Below are 18,282 nucleotides of genomic sequence, written 5' to 3'. Positions count from 1 at the left end.
CTTTCGGTTGAAGATGACCTTAGATCTAATACGTTACCATAGTTTTCTTAGATTTCTGCTGCCTTGTTACCATATGAAGAAGCATGTAAGTTATGTGGTGATTACCTTACCAATTATATTGCAAAGGTTATCCTAGACCTGTTTCAAATACATTTTCATATCGGACCCTTAGGGTGCGTTTGTTACACCAGACTATCTCAGACTGGACTAGCTTTAGGGACTAAGCTGGACTGGCTTAGACTAAACTAGACTAGACTAACTTAGTGAAGCGTTTGGTGCAATGTCGGACTAAAAAACTGGATAAAATAACAAATTATAATATTATATTATTTAATATATATATATATATATATCTAATAATATTTTATTATTAATTCAACTTTTTTTTCCCAAAAAATTCGAACACGCACTTCTACCTCTCTCTAGAGAGTTCTTTACTTTTGTTCCACTTTGGTTCCGTCCCCAATACTTCCTTTCCTCCTCTCTTTTTCCTGCAAAAAGCTTCAAAACCAAGTTTCCTGCAAAATCGTCGCCAAGGCTACCTTCTCCTCCCTCTCTGTCTCTTAATCTCTCTTTGTCCCCAACTTTGTCCCCTTCTCTATCCATTTCTCTCCGGAATTTTCTGGAGAAAAGGGAACCTTTATGGGAATTTTCGAAAATAAGGTAGAATTTTTCTATTGAGATTGTTGATATTATTGTTTTGCTTTTTTCTTTTTTTTTTTCTTCGGATTTTGGTGGTTGGATTTTGAGATTTAGGTTGTGAGTGGGTTTGGGTTTCAAATCTGGGCATGGGAGGGCAAATGGAGTTGCCCAGAAGCATGCTTGCAAACTTGTAGCTTTCATACGACATGCAGACAATTTTGAAAACGGGACTAGCTATCCCATAGTTTTTGAGGGGTTTCGCTAAGACTGGCTAATCCCATGGTTAGTCGAGGCAAGTGAACGTTAGTGTCATTAAAGTTAGTCCATCGGGTACCAAACACGAGACTGGACTAACCCTTAGTCCAGTTCAATCCAATGAGAGTTAGAGAGGGCAAACAAACGCCCCCTTAAAGTTTTAGTACTTAAAATATTCCAGTACTAACTATTAATTGCATTTACTTTTTTGCATCTCTGGTCTCTTGCAGGTAGTGGCGGATCTAGGAAATAATATTAAGGGGCTCAGTAAGAATAGGCGTGCACAGCGCACAAATTTTTTTTACCAGAAATAACATGCATATCACCATTTCAACGAGTCTTGGTAGGTCTAAAGTCATTTGGAAAGGCATACTACACACCTGTTAATGCCTCATGTGCGTGGGTAACTAACATGTTTCAAGGCTGCTCTTATATGAATGTTTAACAAAGAAACACACTTATCTTGAACACACTAATAATGTTTGATATCATTGCATCTCAATAATATATTTGTCCAAGAATGATGATGCTTTGTTAGTCACTAAGATCACCATTTCATTCACTCTTCTTTCAGACATTTTATCAAATAATTGGAGTGCATATATAAAGCTAACTCTAATCTTCAAAAAGGCAGCACTTAAGACCATCTCCAACCAAAGGATCCAGAGGGCTGAAAAACGTCTTCAACTTAGGGCTAGGGCAAAGGGCTCGTGGGCCCCACTAGACAAAAAAGTGCCAAAGGGCCAACTGGTTGGCCCAACTCAACCAGCCCCATGCTGGCCAAACTTTTCATTATTCTAGTTGGTTATATCCAACAACATTGTATTTATTACTGTCGGTTATAGCCAACATGAATGGTAGGCCTTTTATTTTTTATTTTTTATAAATTCTATTTTTTTCCCATAACTTCGTAAGCCATTATACAACATTAAATTAAATTAAGTAATATGAAACAATATGAAACAACACTAAATAACATTAAATTTAAATAATGAATTATGTTTGGCCCTATGACCCTTTGGCCTTCGGTTGGAGACGGTTTTTTGTGACAAGGTTAAAACGAGTCCTATGACCCTTTGACCCTCGGTTAGAGATGAAGGCAAATATGATCATGTACTGTTCATTAAAATATTAATATTTTGGAAGGCCAGAGGGCTAAAACGAGCCCTTTGGCTCTCATTCGGTTGGAGATGACCTAAGGTACCCATGAACGTTCATTGAAGTTCAAAGGATCAGCATCCAAAGTATCCATTGACGTTTACCCAAATTCGGAGGATTAGCTGCCCCTCTGCCCCTCAATGCATCTGCCACTGCTTGCAGGACATCATTCCTCGCATTGTGAAGCTAGGGGACAGTGATAGTATAGGCTGCCCGTGTGGTGGTACTCGTGTTTCTGATATATCAGAGATCAAGAGTATTATGGTGGTACCCATGTTTCTGTTATATCAGAGATCAAGAGTATTATGGTAAGAATCGATTTGCTTTGATGTTCTTATGCATTGATTGATGTCTCAAATTTTTCTCAAATTTAGGAGCATGAAATGAATGTTTAAAGCAAGAATATGTTGGTCTGCTCTTATTTCGAGTGAGTTACTTAATTACTTGTTCAGGTTACTGAAATAGAAAGGACCGCCAAAGGTCTTTTACAATATCGGGTGACTCAGGTCCTCAATCTTTGTGTAATCTTTGATACAAAGATCTGGATCATTGTGTAAAATTTGACAACTTATATAACTTTTATCATAGCGTGTTCTTGTAAACCTATAAATCTTTTCAGGTTTTTTACAATTCCGCCAAAAGCGAAGCAATGATTGTAATTTGTTTGTATTGTGTGCGTGTATTTAGTATTTTTTTAAATAGTTCCGTTTAATTAGTATATTCGGAATCCATTGACACTCCACAAGCATAGACAAGGAGAGCAGTTTGTCTCGCACGAACTAGTCGAAAGCGTCGCCATCCTCATTTGGATTCCCTGGTTTCAAGTTTCGAATAAGACTCGAAATTCTTATCGGGCAGCTGGAAATCGCCAATGCCATTCCTGTGGCGTGTCCTAGGAGATGTACTTGGGTGGTCCGCAGGCCGTATCAGAAAATGCTTGGAAAGAATCGCTTCAAGTTTCACAATCTTCCTACATTTTGGATACACTTACAAAATCATTGGAAATGTACAAAAATTTGGATTACACTTTGTTTTTCCATTTGGGTGCTTAAAACTTTCGTTTTCATTGACAGTCAATAACATCGTAGAAATTATATAAATTTATTTAAATTACAAGAACAAAGATTCAAACTTAAACATCGAAATGTAGCACGTTCTTTTAGTTAGCTTGTCTAAACTCGTAAATATGGTCAAAATGTTTGTGTTGGCTTCAACTTTTCTCTTGGGTTGAAACGTGGCTTTTCGTTAGGACTTTGACCAGGTCAAATCCATTGCAAAACGTGGAAGGTTGATTGCGGAAGTTTGAAGCCATCTCTCAGTCATTTACCATCGCATCTGATGACCTAGCCAAAATCGATCATCTGATGGAGACATCCCGTCTTAGAGCATCTCCAATGAGAGTTTCTACTTAAGACTTATACCATCATTTTTAAGGATTCATTTAGAAGTTTTAGAGGAATATTCGATTTCTTAAAAGAATATTGAAATTTTTTTATAATATAATCCCTAAATATAGGAACTAAAAAAATATTATTTATTTTATTGAAATATTGTAACTATTGATAAAAATAAAAATCTATTTCTAACATTGATTTTTTAAGAATAAAAAAAAAAGGCAAATGAGAAGTTGCCCCACTTGGGTGGATTCAAAAAACAAGGAAAAAAAAACATAAAGAGTAGCACCATTCCCACTCAAAATTAATATGAAGTCCACTATTTGAGTATTTATATATAGCCCTCATATTTGAGAATTCTTTTGAGGTATGTGGCGAGTCCCTATGTATTTAGATACTTTGAGGACTTCGATTCCGGCCCATTGGAAGTGATTTGTACCTATATTTAAGGACTATACGATTGTAAAAACTCCATTTAAGATCTTCATTGGAGATGTTCTTAGGCAAATTGGTTAGAGTTGCGTCCTTATTTCTCTAAATCCAAATCAATTTCTTTTTTCATAGTTTAGGTTTTTTTTTTTTTTTGGTGAAATAGGATAAATGAATTTTATGTGGACTGTTTTATTGTTTGTTAACAAAAAATTAACATACAGATCTCATAAAGAAGCTCGTGGTATATCCTGACTTTAAAATGAGCTAGACTCCTCTCTATCTAAACTTTTATTAACCAAAACAAATTAATATGAAGATAATCAGTTATTTTCAAATGAAGAAATTGAAATGAGCTTTATCCGTGGAATTAAATTATTAATTTGAAAAATTATAATAACATAACAAAATACCACGCATGTACTTTGGATGTGATCCGTGGGCTAGGCCAACTAAAACATTATATGAATAACATTTTACTTACAACCGCAACAAGTGGTCCAGTAGTAAGGATGTGGATTACGATTATTTAATAAATAAAAAGTGTGGGAGGTCCCGGCTTTTATATTCCGAACTGATGAGTCTGCTTGACTTTGATTTCGGCCCCGGAAATGATGGATAATCGTGACTTACCAAGCTTGATTAAGTTGATTAAAGTAACGTGCTTCCTTTTTGCACTCAAATTTGAATTCTCTTCCTCGTAATTTAAACAAAAATTTAGGGTAATTTATCCTAAACCCTAAGCCCTAAAACCCACTTCTCTGTTCAGTGTAAATAATATCATTAATTAATAAAAAAAAGGAATAATATAATAAGCATAATACAATTGATGAATGGCAGAGTTCAAATGGAACTGGGAAAACGGCATTACCGGTAAGAGCACGAATAGACAAAAAGCCAAAATGCCAGCCAGACAAATTCCGCTAATTTCAGCAAAGCCCCTTCCTCACCATCCATTCCCTCCATTCCATTTCCTTCTCCCTCCCCATCGCACCTCCAACTCCACCTCCCCCTCCCCACTTTGATGTACCACCCAGATACAGATTCTCCACTCCACTCACACCTCTCTCTCTTTCTCTCCAAGTCTCTCTTTTTCTCTCAGATCTGCTGTTTGCTTGCTTTTCTGCTTTTTCTTTCCAAAGTCATACCCTTTATCACTCCCTCTTACTACCCAACAACGCATCACTCTTTTTATACATACACCTTTACACATATATATGTTGTATAACACTAGCCGCATTCCGGGGTTGTTTCCATTGCTCTTCTGGGGGCCTCTTTGTTGAAGGACAACTGGGCCAGGTGGGTTTTCAATCCCAACTCCGTCTTCTTGTGTTTCTTTGATAAATGTATGAATACGTGAATTACAATTGACAAATAGTTATTGGGTTTTGCTTGAACCATATTTTCTATCTTTCTGAACCTTTATTTGATTGAGTTTGCTTGTTGTTTCACCCTGTTGGGTCTTTTTTTTATTGCTTCTGCAATTAAAAGAATCACTTTTGGAACCGTATGTTTATTGCCAAGTGTTGATTTTTCGATGGAGTAATGAGGATATAAGTATATTATGATTGCTTTTGTTCTTTTTTGAATTGTCATAATTTCTGTATTTTCTAATTTCCTTAACCTCCAAGTTTAGTTCATTCTCTTTTTTCACACGGCGATATTCCATTCTAAACAATTCTAATGTAAGGGAGGGGGGGGGGGGTTCAAACTTGGATGCAACGGACCAGTCACACTGCCTGGTTCCAACCTTTTAGTTTCCTTCTGTTTTCTTTAATCATCTAGTTTATGCAAGGGGACGGAGTTTCAAACTGTGGCCTTCGTGCAACGTTAAATGTTCTTGATCACTAGAGCTGTTAGCCCCCATAAGCTCCATGTTTAGTTGTTCATCTCAATTTATTTTCTTGTTGTGAATAAGCATTTAAATTATTAGTATTGATCATTGAACTTGGAGATCTATGCATTCTTGTGGCTTATAGCTCGGAAAATTCACTTACGGTGTTTCACACATCCACCCAAAGGCACACACTTTTTACATCATCGTCATAGATAAAAGAATTTGAAGTTAAGAAGCTGTATTTTTATTGTTTTTCTTTTGTAGTTATATTAACGGATCTTCAAGTTTTCCAATGTATCACCATTTAAAACTATAACAACGCAATTCGGAAAACAGTGGTTCAGTTATGAATTATAAGTTCATGTTATTTGGAGAAAATTCGGTATTTGTGCAATAAAGATGGCCAAATCAATTCCAAGTTGTTACATTGCAAACGTTCGAGTTAATGAATAACCTAGATGTTTGTATGTTTTCATCTGTAGATCATGCTAGGAGAAACTATGTTTAAACCTGAAGGAGAGCTAAAAGTAAGCTTTGGCTATCAATGCAATAGAAACAGAGGCAGTTTTTGTGAGGATTCCGATGAATATGAAATCCCGCCTGAATTCCGAAGGAACAGTAGTTTCTCTTGCTTGTCTGGTGCTGCCTTAAGTGCAAATGCCACTCTGGCAAACACAAATATCTGCAATGGTTTGATAGGGGCAGAAATACTTCCTAGTTGGGACTCTCCTAATTCATTTCGTAGAGTTCCCTCTTCACCGTCTATGTCAAGGTTGGATATGTTATCATCTTCTTTTCAGAGTAGTATATCGAACTTAAGTTGCAGTCCATCTACACCTGATTCTGATTCTTACTTAATGAAATCCACGAGTCCTTCCAGAAATGATAGTTTTCTTAGTGGCATGGAAGTGCAAGTGGCAGGTGGAGCTGCAGGTGAAGACAGGGTCCAAGCTGTTTGTTCTGAAGAAAATGGGTGGCTCTTTTGTGCAATTTATGACGGTTTCAATGGAAGAGACGCAGCTGATTTTCTGGCTGGGACACTGTATGAAACCATCATATTTCACTTTAATTCATTAGACTGGGAATCAAGTCAGGAATCCATCAAAGCTTCTAATGATCTAGATATAGATGAGTCCCTTCCATATATAGGAGATGATAGTACTATTAGTGGAGAAAGATTTTCATCCGGAATTTATGCACACAAGGATTCAAGTTTTGACAATACCTCTAAGAATGCTCCATGTGCAAAAGTAAAAACATTAACCGATTCGTTTAGGCATGGGGTGCTTGATAGCCTCCAACAAGCTCTTAGTCAGGCTGAGAATGATTTTCTATGCATGGTTGACCAGGAAATGGTGGATCGCCCAGATTTAGTTTCTGTTGGGTGTTGTGTTTTAGTTGCACTTCTACATGGGAAGGATTTGTATACACTTAATTTAGGTGACAGCCGAGCTGTATTGGCAACATATGGTGATGGTTATTTAATGAGTGGGAGTGATAGGTTAAAAGCTATCCAGCTCACTGATAGTCATACAGTTGATGACGAAAGTGAGAGAATGCGAGTTTTGTGTGAACATCCTGACGATCCCATGACCGTTGTGGCTGGAAAAGTAAAGGGGAAATTGAAGGTCACTCGAGCTTTTGGAGTTGGTTACTTGAAAAAGGTGGTTACTCTTACTGTTTAACAATTATGCACCAACACCAAGTAGGATAAAAAGAAATTTTTTAGATAAACTGACACTATCTGGTGTGTTTATGTCTTATGCCCCTTCGTCGTTATCAATATATTTTCAATTAGTGGTGATTACTGATTCTATTTTCTTTTCACTTTTGCGCAGAAAAAACTGAATGATGCATTGATGGGAATTCTTCAAGTTCGTAACCTCATAAGCCCACCATACGTTTCCACTCAACCAGCGTTGAATGTGCACAGAATATCAAAATCTGATTGCTTTGTAGTACTTGGTAGTGATGGCCTGTTTGACTTCTTTACCAATGACGAGGCGGTAAAGCTTGTCCACTCCTATATCTTGAGCAACCCCTCTGGCGATCCAGCTAAGTTTCTGCTCGAGCAGCTTGTAGTAAGAGCAGCCAATTCTGCAGGTAGAGTTTTTTTTATATATCATGTGCTCTTAGTTCTCTCACTTTCGTTTTCTCTGCTTTCAGATGCCGCTTCTATGGTGTATGTGGTATTATTATCATCCGACCTCTTGCATTTGTTGAAAGATAACAGATCTTTTAGTTTAAAATAAGTTGTCTCAATTTTATTTGGTGCTGTTTTTTAACTTCTCATGTAATGTCCTCTTAATCGTACGTAGAAAATACTTTTTGGTAGGAAAACTCCAGTTTTGACACAGATTTCTTCCTGAAACCATATTTGATCGAAACATTTTAAGACCAGATTTAACTTAGATGATATTTGACACCAATATACATACGTCCACCACACCACACCTGAAGGCATGCATTCACATTTGCTTCCAAAATTTGGTATTCTGAAGTCTTCCAAAAGTAAATACCAATGCAGGGTTGGTTACATTTAGTCTTTTGGCATAGTTTTCGTTTGCCAGGTCTTTAAGCACATTATACGTTCGTTGCAGGTTTCAGCATGGAAGAACTCATGAACATTCCAGCAGGAAGGCGGAGGAAGTATCACGATGATGTAACCGTAATTGTTATTATGCTCGGTACAAATCAGCGCACGACAAAGGCGTCAACGTGCGTGTAAGCCTATTTTTCATGTGTGATAGAATGATTGATATTTTTGGCAGTCCAGAGTGTTAGGTTTCAAATTGTATATAGTGGATGTCAGATATACTTTGCTTCTGCTCTACGATAATGTTTATAGTTTACCAAATTTGCTTGGCAAAAGACTGCTTAATTGCATTCATCTGCAGGCTTGTTCAAGAAGGGCAAATAAATTATATTATTTTTTCTGCAACTTTGGCAATTTTTATAAGATTCCAACAACAAACAACAAAGCCTTATCCCACAAAATAAAGTGGGGTTGGCTGATGAATCCTAGAACGCCAGTGCGTTCGGTTTTGCACCAAGTTTTCCATTCGCTCCAAGTATGCTATGTCTTTTCTTATGAGATTATAACAATCCTTTTCTCCCTCATGAATGGTACGATAGACATTCCTTGCACCCTTGCAAAACGGGGAGCTTTCTTGTTAGCTGGGTTGCCCCTTTATACTCTTATCAATCATATCGATTTTTGTTTGGTTTATTCTTTTGCTGATAGTTAATTATTTCAAAGAACATTTTCTGGCATTCAACCAAATACAAAGAAAAGAATATTTTCTGGCAGATACTGATGAATAAAGAAGGGATGCTCTATTGTTGACCTGAGCTTTTTCTAAAGAATGTCAATTGCAGTTTCATATGGGACCAAACGGAATCAATATATTGATTGTATTCTATTCTTTCCAAACTTCACAAAGAGACCTACAAGCCATTCGAGAATACTTTTGTAGGAAGCACTTGTATACATGGCCACTTTCAATAAAAATGCTTTAATTAGATTTAAACGGGCTAAAATTTTTGTGAAAAATTCTACCACATCTTGAAAAAACATTTGTAAGCACTTCTTAAAAATTCACATTATTATAATTCGGAGCCACTTGTAACTGTTACCAAAGGCTCTTTGGATTATTATTTGAAAGCATTTTTAGGTCTTGCAAAAGCATGCCTAAACAATTAAGCATAAATGATTCTTTGTTCACAAACACCATTAGTTCTAACCTTTCAAGACTAAATGCATTATGTTGATGGACTTCCAAACTTCCCCGCTTGTTCTCCATTCCAATTTTCTCCTATTTCCTCCTCACTACAATCGAAAATTCTACTACGATGCAGTATAACTAAGCACATTTTTTTTATCATACATAATTTCCAACAAAAATTTGTTAAAGATTCATTCTCTTCATAAAAAATAGATGGTAGAACCAATAAAAATTTCTTTTTTGATTCAGTCCTATACATTAGCCATTAGATCTTTATTTTTGACAACTCAAATGAAACACATTAGGGTTTTCATCGTTGAAAACCTCTAGATTCTCCAAATGTGTCGCCTTCACCCAATCAGCCTTTTAATGACCAGTTGGTGCACGTGTACGATGATGATGGAACATAACAATGACAAGAACCCAGCGGGTACTAGTCGACAGGTCATCAGAAGGAAGGGAGTCCTAGGTCTGGGGGAGCTCCAAAGTATCACTGTAATTGTGGACAATCCAAGAATAATAAAAGATTTGAGGGCAACAAAATGTTCGTCGAGAGTAATTGTCACGTCTTGGCCTAGGCCCACACCACATCCTGAGCTCGACTCCACCGTAGCATGATATTGTCCGCTTTGGGCTCCGACCACACCCTCACAGTTTTGTTTCTGGGAACTTACACGAGAACTTCCGAATGGGTCACCCATCCTGGAAATGATCTTGTGTGAGTTCCCAAAAACAAAACCGTGAGGGCATGGTCGGGGCCCAAAGCAGACAATATCGTGCTACGGTAGAGTCGAGCCTTGGATGTGACAATTTGGTATCAGAGCCTAACCTTGGCCGTGGTGTGCCGACAAGGACGTGGAGCCCTAAGGGGGGGGTGGATTGTTAGATCCCACATTGCCCAGGGGAGTGATCCTTATATGTATATTCTCATCCCTACCTAGCACGAGGCCTTTTGGGAGTTCACTGGCTTCGGGTTCCATCGGAACTTTGAAGTTAAGTGAGTAGCGCGCGAAAGCACTCTCATGATGGGTGACCCACTGGGAAGTTCTCATGTAAGTTCCCAAAAACAAAATCGTGAGAGCGTGGTCGGGGCCCAAAGCGGACAATATTGTGCTAAGGTGATGGAGCGGGCCCGAGATATGGTGGATCCCAGGCTGGGAGGTGACAGTAATGCTGCCACTTTGAAACCAAAGACGTAATACGAGGAAAATTGGGACGTTGAAGCATCCTCCGCTATGAAGGGCAAGGAGTTCACTCTCACAACAAGAAGTCCGGAATAGATTGACTACGAGAATGATTGGTTGTGGATTCAGGTTGCTCAAACCACATGACAAGTGATAAGAAAAAGTTACAAAACCTGATTGAGTAAAAGGGAGGCTGCTTGGTGGTGACAACCAACAACTTGAAGTTACTGATTGCTCATATCGGTAATACAATAATAGTGCCTCGGTACAACACTAAACGATTCCCAAAAGCTTCAAATAGTTGGTTTATGATCATACTGCTCTGATGCCAGTTGTTGGGAAAATTAGAGTACACAACTCTAATATAAGTGTTTGAAAGACAAAACAAGTAAGAAAACTACTTATATTACACTCATTCCGACACACAAACTCTAAAACAGTCACATTCCTCCCTTCAATCCACGCTCATTTCTAGCTTCTGGCTTGTTGCTTGCTTCTTACTTGGTTCTTACTATAACAGTCATCTCATATATCTCTACTAATTAATAAAAAACTCATTGTCAACCAAAACCCTATGAAATTACCAATTTAACCTTCTAATTAAAACAAAACATGAATAAGAAATATGGCAGAAATGTAATTTCACAAAACCAAATTTTGCTGTTCATTTTTTTTTTCAAAGCCTCACCTACATGTAATCCTAACATATCTCTAAAAATAAAAAATAATAATTTAAAAATGAAAAATAAAAAAAAAAAACTTCCCACTCTCACATTCTCTATCACTCTCTGCATCTTTCTCTCCAAAATCCTCTTCAACCGCTCTAACCACCCCACCTCCTTCATCCCCTTCTCCCACCCCGCCTGCCTCTAACCCACCTGCAAATTATGTAGGCTTTTTCTCTCCTTCAACCCTAATCGCCATCCACCAGACCCACCCCCCAACAACTTCTCCCACATCCTCTATGTTTTCCCCCATGACCCCTATTTTGCCTCTTGCCTCTTTAACCCACGAATCCTAGATTGGAGGCCCTCTCACCATGAATGGTCATCCAATGTTCTGAATGTATGAGTCTCATTATTTAGTTTCTGCATCTTATGGGAGGTTAGAGGAAGAAATTTTTAAGCATTTAAAATCCTTTGCAATACGTTCGATGTGTCATTGAAATACATATATTAATCATGATTTATCACTCCTCAATTACTTATTTTGTTGCATTCGATTGCTTTTCCTTTGTTATAGGGGTTGGTTTCATCCAAGTAGAGTTCCACATTATACAATCTTATTCTGGAGTTATGTAGAAGTTTTTACAGACAGATTGGGCTTGATTAAATATGGGCTCTTGGGCTAGTGTTGATCTTCAGTAGCGGGTACACATAAGCTGTCGAACGTGTACGGCTGAGATCAATTGGATCCACAGTTTGAAATCATCCTGCAATAAATTTTTTGATAAGGGTTTGAACGTCGAGGTTTCCAGTGACAACTACAAATAGTATTGCCCATCTTACCGTGAGATATCGATTGCTTTTCCCCCCCCCACCCCTTTTTTGCAATGGATCATATCATAAACAAGGCCAAAAGGCAGATGATACATGGAAAGCCGGCAACCGGCAAGCAAAGGTACACAGCCATGAGGATAGAGAAAACAAACGACACCGCCACAACAAGCAAGAATGTCACCTTATCCTCACACAAAATAAACTAAGTCAAGGGCAAGGTAAACCGCCTTTGTTTAGAATTCTTACAAATGAAGATGGGGGCCTATTTACCCAGATAGAGTCGCGCATCTTCGGAACCTGGGTCGACGTAACAAAATCCGCCGCTTCATTTCCCGATCTTGGAATCCAAGACCATCTGCATGTATGTAGTGAGGCACCAATGTCAACCACATAGGTCAGCATGGGGAAAGCCTCCCAAGTCACTTGGTTAATAGATTCCTTTAACCAAGTGATGATAGGCATCAGATTCCACAACAACCTGGGTCAAATTCTCCTACCGAGCTAGAAGACAACCCTCAAGCATAGAGAGAGCCTAAGCAGCTGTCGCACTTGATGTAGATACCTTTCTCCTCTTGACCGCAAAACATCGTCCAGATGAGTCCCGAATCACCACTCCAATCGTTGCTTGTTGAACTTTGTAAATATGAATAACGTGAAAGTAAGATGCTCAAAATTCGAAAATCCAAGAATTTTATAAAACGTTCTTAACTTTGTTTTGCTGCGAATCAATCATTGTGGTGTAAACACCTGCAATAAAATTAGTAGTGAAACAAATAAAATTCCAGTGACTAGATTGTCAAAAATAAAAATTACAATGAGCAAAGTTGAAATCAAGGAGAAACACAATGGTTAAAATGTATTTTACTAAAAAATGTTAGTTAATTAATTTATTACCATCTTTGTTTACAAATTTAGCCTTTCAAACTGTTGTTGTTTTGCACTAATGCTGTGGTTTAGTGCTATTTTTCTTAATTTGTTGATGAAAGGTTGTAGGTTTGACTTGCATAATAGTGAGTGCTATACCAAATTATTATTGTTACTTTATTGTGTGACTTGGTTGAACTCCGAGAATGAATGATATTTTTTAAGTGTGATTGTTGCTATTGGTTATTATTAATTTGGACATTATAATGAGAGTAAGACTACATATTTATACCAGATTATAATGAGAATAATGAATAAATTGACATAGTTTATATTGTACGGATCCAAGATTTATTTTTAATAATAAAATAACCATTAAGTGAACTGAGAGTATCACACGATAGTGTGATAGTCACGCTTAAAGGGTGAAGATCAAATTGGATTAAGGTGGAACTTAATCCAAAACAGCATCTTAACCCAAACTACAGGCTTTGTGGATCACAATTCACATTTGCGAGAGGTCTCAATGATCGATCTGTTGGTTCCCAATGCATATTGAATTCAAGTTCTGGCCTTTCCCTCTCAAACAACCATAACCTCAAGAAAAAAAAAAATAGTAAATTAGTTTGGCTTTTGGAGTGGTATGTGCAGTACGAAGAGTTCAGTATATATACAACAAATTTGGATAGAACAATATTTGGCTATTTAAAGATGAGTATGAGTTCCTACTAAAATTTTTTAGTGTTTTAATCATAGAACTTTGTACTTATGATTAGAACCGTTCATACTATGAATCACACTGTAAAGATCATCTATGCAAAAAATAAATTAAAACTAAGGTCGTTTAGTCAATCTATTGTAGCAATTATATAGACGGTTGGTAATGTTTTTACCAATATTGTTCATTTGTTTTCAAACAATTTGATGACTAAACGACATTATTTTTAGTTGATTTTTTATAGAGGTGATCTTTATAGGGAGATTTATACTTTGAACGGTTCTGATTATAAATACGAAATTCTATAACTTGACAACGAACATTTTTGAGAAATTTTGAGTAAGAGTTCCTACTCATCTTTGAGTAACCAAGTATTGTTCATTTCGATATATACACAAAACCCCCAAAGTAATAAATAGAAACTTTCCCACTTCATATATTAAATTTTAGCTTGCTTGATGAGCATTTAGCCTAGCTGAGGACATGGACAACTCATTTCAGTCAAATACAGATCCTTTAACCACCACCATAAGAGTTGCCACCAGCACCTTCAACAACCCTATCGACCCGAACTTGGACCCGACAGCCAAGGGCCTGAAACTGTGGATATCTTGATGAGATGGATGTTCCTACAACACTTATTACGTCTCATCACTCGATTGATTGTAGGTATAATTAAGTTTTTTCTAGATGTGTGTTAGAGATTTCACATCGGAGAATGAAAACTCTGCGTTAGCGCATGAAGAAGAGAGCCTCATATCTTTAAAGAACCAAATCGAAAAACCATGAGATGGTACCGGCACGTGGTGTACATTTATATGCTGCACCAGAAGATAATCCCATGGTAAGCACCTTGCCGCTGGCGCAATGTCCGTGACAGGATAACACGAGCAATGTCGTCCTCTGGATCGTTTCTCTAAGACATACATTTTGATAGGAAAATGTTTAATCAGAATAATATATTAAACATTCCTAAAACAAGAGAGTAATCATCTCACATTGGATGTATATTAATAACGGGGAAGCACAAATGAGAGCAGAGAAGAAAAACTGACAGAAAGCTGCTTAAACTGAGGATATAAAAGCAAAATTCTACATAATTTATTCAGAGAAGAGTTGTGCGTTAAGCAAGTCAACATGGTTGTGGCAAATTCTAACTAAACCACCACAACAAATTACAGATTCACGAAGAATCAGATTTTGCTCAGGAATGAACGCGTGCCATGCATGCTCTGGGGAAAAATCAATCTAGCTTTCAGCTTCTTTGGCTTCACCCACCTCGGTTGAAACATTTGATTCTTCGGTATCTTGGGCTTCTTTTTTCTCTCCTGAGACATCCTGCAGCTGCAGAAATTAATAAGACGTTAATCCAGCTCTTATACTAACTTTTTTAACTCAGAAAGACACACCCACAAGCAGTGTATGAGAACAAACCCCCAAGTTTCTAAGACTAGTTGTAACATCCTCTTGCTGCTGCTGAAGAGTGGTCCTCAGTTCTTGAAATTCCTATTTTCAGTTCAATGACTTATGTTAGCGTAAACGATCACATTTCAAAATGAAATTTGACAAAGATTGATTGCTGGAGCACAACTTACAGATCGAAGTTGATCCACTTCAGTGCTGAGGGATTTCTTGAGTTCTGAAAGCTCCTGCATTAAGGAAGAGAGTTGCATCAAGAGTTGAACATGGTCAAAACTTGCAAGAAAGCAATACAAGTATGAGCAAACAAGTTTTAGCTCCAATCCAATCAGAAGAGAGACTCAGTATAACGAAAAAACACATTCAACAAAGCTTACTCGTATTTACTATTTGCATCCAAGTTTGAAGCACAACCCAATTTCTGTACTTTTGGCCATTTCAATCACCTTCTATACATCAGAAACATGTGATTTATAGATATCAAGTATCAATGGGAAACACCAACAGTTGTGGTTTTGTCCGAGTTTCAGAATATGAACAAAGGAAATGGTTTGTTGAACTAACATGTAAGTGTTCTCAACAGTTTAAAAGTTGAATCACACCGATTCGACGCCCGCCCCACCCTCTCTCCTATGCACGCCTAAACACAACACAAAACATCATCAACTAAGATAATAAACGTAAGAATTCCAAAAGCTAATTATTAAAATGCATAAAAAAAAATAAAAAAAAAACTTTTGGTAAACTTTGATTCGGTGATCAAAGAAAGACCTCAATTGAATTAACTCTCCAACTAAATCATCTTACTTTCCAAAGAAGAGGCACCCAATTCGTACATTAACCACACATACATTAGCAAAAACAAATCATCCCACCAAGATTAACTATAAACTGAATCCAAATGCATGCTGCTCAAGTATATAAAAAAATATATAAACACTTACGTCGCGATAGACTTTTACTTGAGTGTCTAACTTTAACCTCCAACTTTGCAAATCCTAATTACCCAGATCAGTAAACAAGAAAATTAGGCACAAACACCATTCCATGATCGGATGAGAGAAAGTAGTGGTCAGTTGTTTAACCTGCTTCAACCCTTGAATTCTAACAAGTAGCTCAGACCTCGATTCATTCAATTCCTATTAACAAACATAACATCGTGACCAAATTAAAAACAGCTTTAAACACAAAATTACAATCTGGGTTTTTCTAATTCTTTCGGTAAGAATTCTCAAAACCCTAAACAAAATACATAAAAATAAAAATAAAATAAAATAAAATTTGCAACAAAAATAAAAGGTTACCGCAAGCTTGGAGCCAATCGGAGTCACATTCTCCTTACTCTGCAATCACATAGAATTATTGTTCCAAGTTCATAACATTTTAAAAAGATACATAAAAAGGAAAATACAAAATAAAGAGAAATAAATGGGAAGATAAAAAAAGAGGAGCGGCCGTACGGAGGAGAGTGGAGGAGCAGGGGCAGGGAGAGGAGGAGTGGAGGGAATCGAGGGATCAGAAGAGTTGGCGGCGGCCATTTGGGATTGGGACCAGATCAGATGACGAGTTCTGATTTTCTGATGTTTGTTTGTGTTGTGTGTTGTTTGAATTTTGGGGGTTTCAGTTCAGTTGGAGGAACAGAAGGAGGAGCGGAAGTTCAAATTTCGAATTTGAGTGTTTGTTGGGTCGGCAGGCACTAGGCGGAGTGGGACTTTGAGATTGCCGCATGTAAATGTAGTGAGTTTTGTGATCGACTTTTGAAGTGTGTGTTTTACCAAAACGGTAAGAGAGTTGAATTGTTTTTGTGACACTTTAACGAAAAGCTTTAAGTACTGTTCATTTTAATGAAAAATTATATTTTTACACTAAAAAAATTAATCATGGTATTATTTACTTTACCCTTTATTTTGTCTATATTGTTAAAATTGAACGTTTTCAAGCAATTTTCATTAATTTTCCTTTGTTTTTACTATTCATTTTGAACTGTAATTGTTTTTTGTGTAACTCAATTTGTTGTTGATATCATTGTCGCTTTATATTTCCTACGAGATTTTTTATAACTCTCGTCTTGCCACGTGTCAAGCAAGGCAACATTTTTCCTTATCAACCAATTTGTCTTCTCACCCATTTTTCTTTGGAAACAAAAGGCTTTGGAAAGTAGAAAAACTCATTCATTTTGCATATCCTTGCAGATTTGATATTTTGTAGTAGATTAGTAGTGTATTGATGCTTTTTTTTTATTAGGCTATCATTTTGGAGTGTAGATGTAGTACTTAACGACAAATGTGTTTTTATGTTTTAAAGCAATATTTATGTGGTAATGTGGTATGTGCAAATTAAAGAAGAAAAAAAATATTTTTCTTAACGGGTCAGTTTATTTTACCTGTTGGGTAAAGTAACCCGACCTGTTAAAATAACGGGTGTGACACGACACAACCCAATAAGATAACAGGTGTTACATAAAAACGATATGAAACACAGAAAACACGACCCGTTTATACGCTAGAGCCACATTTGGTGGGTTTTGGCCAATTTTCTTGCCCTTGCCCTTGCCATCCAAGGATGGGTGGACTTTTCTTAGCATTCAATAACTTTGACTGTTTTTGTTTGGTTATTTCTCGAGCTTATTTATTGATTTTCACACTAATGCTACCCCTTTAATTTTATTTTTTTAGCTAAAATTGATTTGTCTAATCTCTTGAAATTGCCAATATCGAGCCATTTCACTCATTTACGTCCATACTGGTAGTCTACAGTTTCATATTGTGCCAACTGCAATAGCTCATCTCTGCTAGCATGGTAAAAGACATTAGACAAATTCAGTTTTTTCACATGGTAAGTGAGACTAAAAGAAAGTTTCAAAAGGCAAATGTTAGATGTTATGTTAGCTATTGACGGAGTTCAAACTCATGCCGTCGTGCAAGGGCTTAACATCTTTCCACCATTGTGGTAAATGCCACTTGCCCAAAATTTAAAATTTTGAATAATGAGGGAAAGGCAGCAAACGCTAGGTGTGCATGCAACGCAGTCGCGAGCTGTTTTTTATTCGGTAACGGGTTGTGTTTCCGAGAATACCCTCCACTGCAGACATGGATAGCGAATTGTGTTGCAGTCCACAGAGTCCACTTGCGCCTGAATAGGGGCATTACCAGCAATTC

General features: G+C 37.1%; 2 protein-coding genes across 2 annotated transcripts; one reads left to right on the top strand and one right to left on the bottom strand.

Annotated features, from left to right (window-relative positions):
- Positions 1-4,963: 4,963 nt before the first annotated feature.
- On the top strand, positions 4,964-8,656 carry LOC103935897 (probable protein phosphatase 2C 40). Its single transcript, XM_009345712.3, has 4 exons — positions 4,964-5,177; positions 6,198-7,379; positions 7,554-7,818; positions 8,316-8,656. Exons 2-4 carry the CDS (start codon positions 6,201-6,203, stop codon positions 8,441-8,443), a joined length of 1,572 nt encoding a protein of 523 aa, XP_009343987.1. The 5' UTR covers positions 4,964-5,177; positions 6,198-6,200; the 3' UTR covers positions 8,444-8,656.
- A 6,128-nt stretch (positions 8,657-14,784) lies between these two features.
- LOC103935899 (putative transcription factor kapC) lies at positions 14,785-16,869 on the bottom strand. Its single transcript, XM_009345717.3, has 7 exons — positions 16,585-16,869; positions 16,429-16,467; positions 16,210-16,263; positions 16,069-16,122; positions 15,301-15,354; positions 15,140-15,211; positions 14,785-15,049 (listed from the first exon to the last, which is right to left on the bottom strand). Exons 1-7 carry the CDS (start codon positions 16,660-16,662, stop codon positions 14,954-14,956), a joined length of 447 nt encoding a protein of 148 aa, XP_009343992.1. The 5' UTR covers positions 16,663-16,869; the 3' UTR covers positions 14,785-14,953.
- Between the last annotated feature and the right edge of the window lie 1,413 nt (positions 16,870-18,282).

Source organism: the organism of the source record quoted next, unplaced genomic scaffold, assembly GCF_019419815.1.
Source record: "Pyrus x bretschneideri cultivar Hongxiangsu unplaced genomic scaffold, Pyrus_bretschneideri_v1 Contig21, whole genome shotgun sequence".
Classification (NCBI taxonomy): Eukaryota; Viridiplantae; Streptophyta; class Magnoliopsida; order Rosales; family Rosaceae; genus Pyrus; species Pyrus x bretschneideri.
The sequence above is the reverse complement of the archived record's forward strand: the minus strand, read 5'-3'. Positions and strand labels throughout refer to the sequence as shown.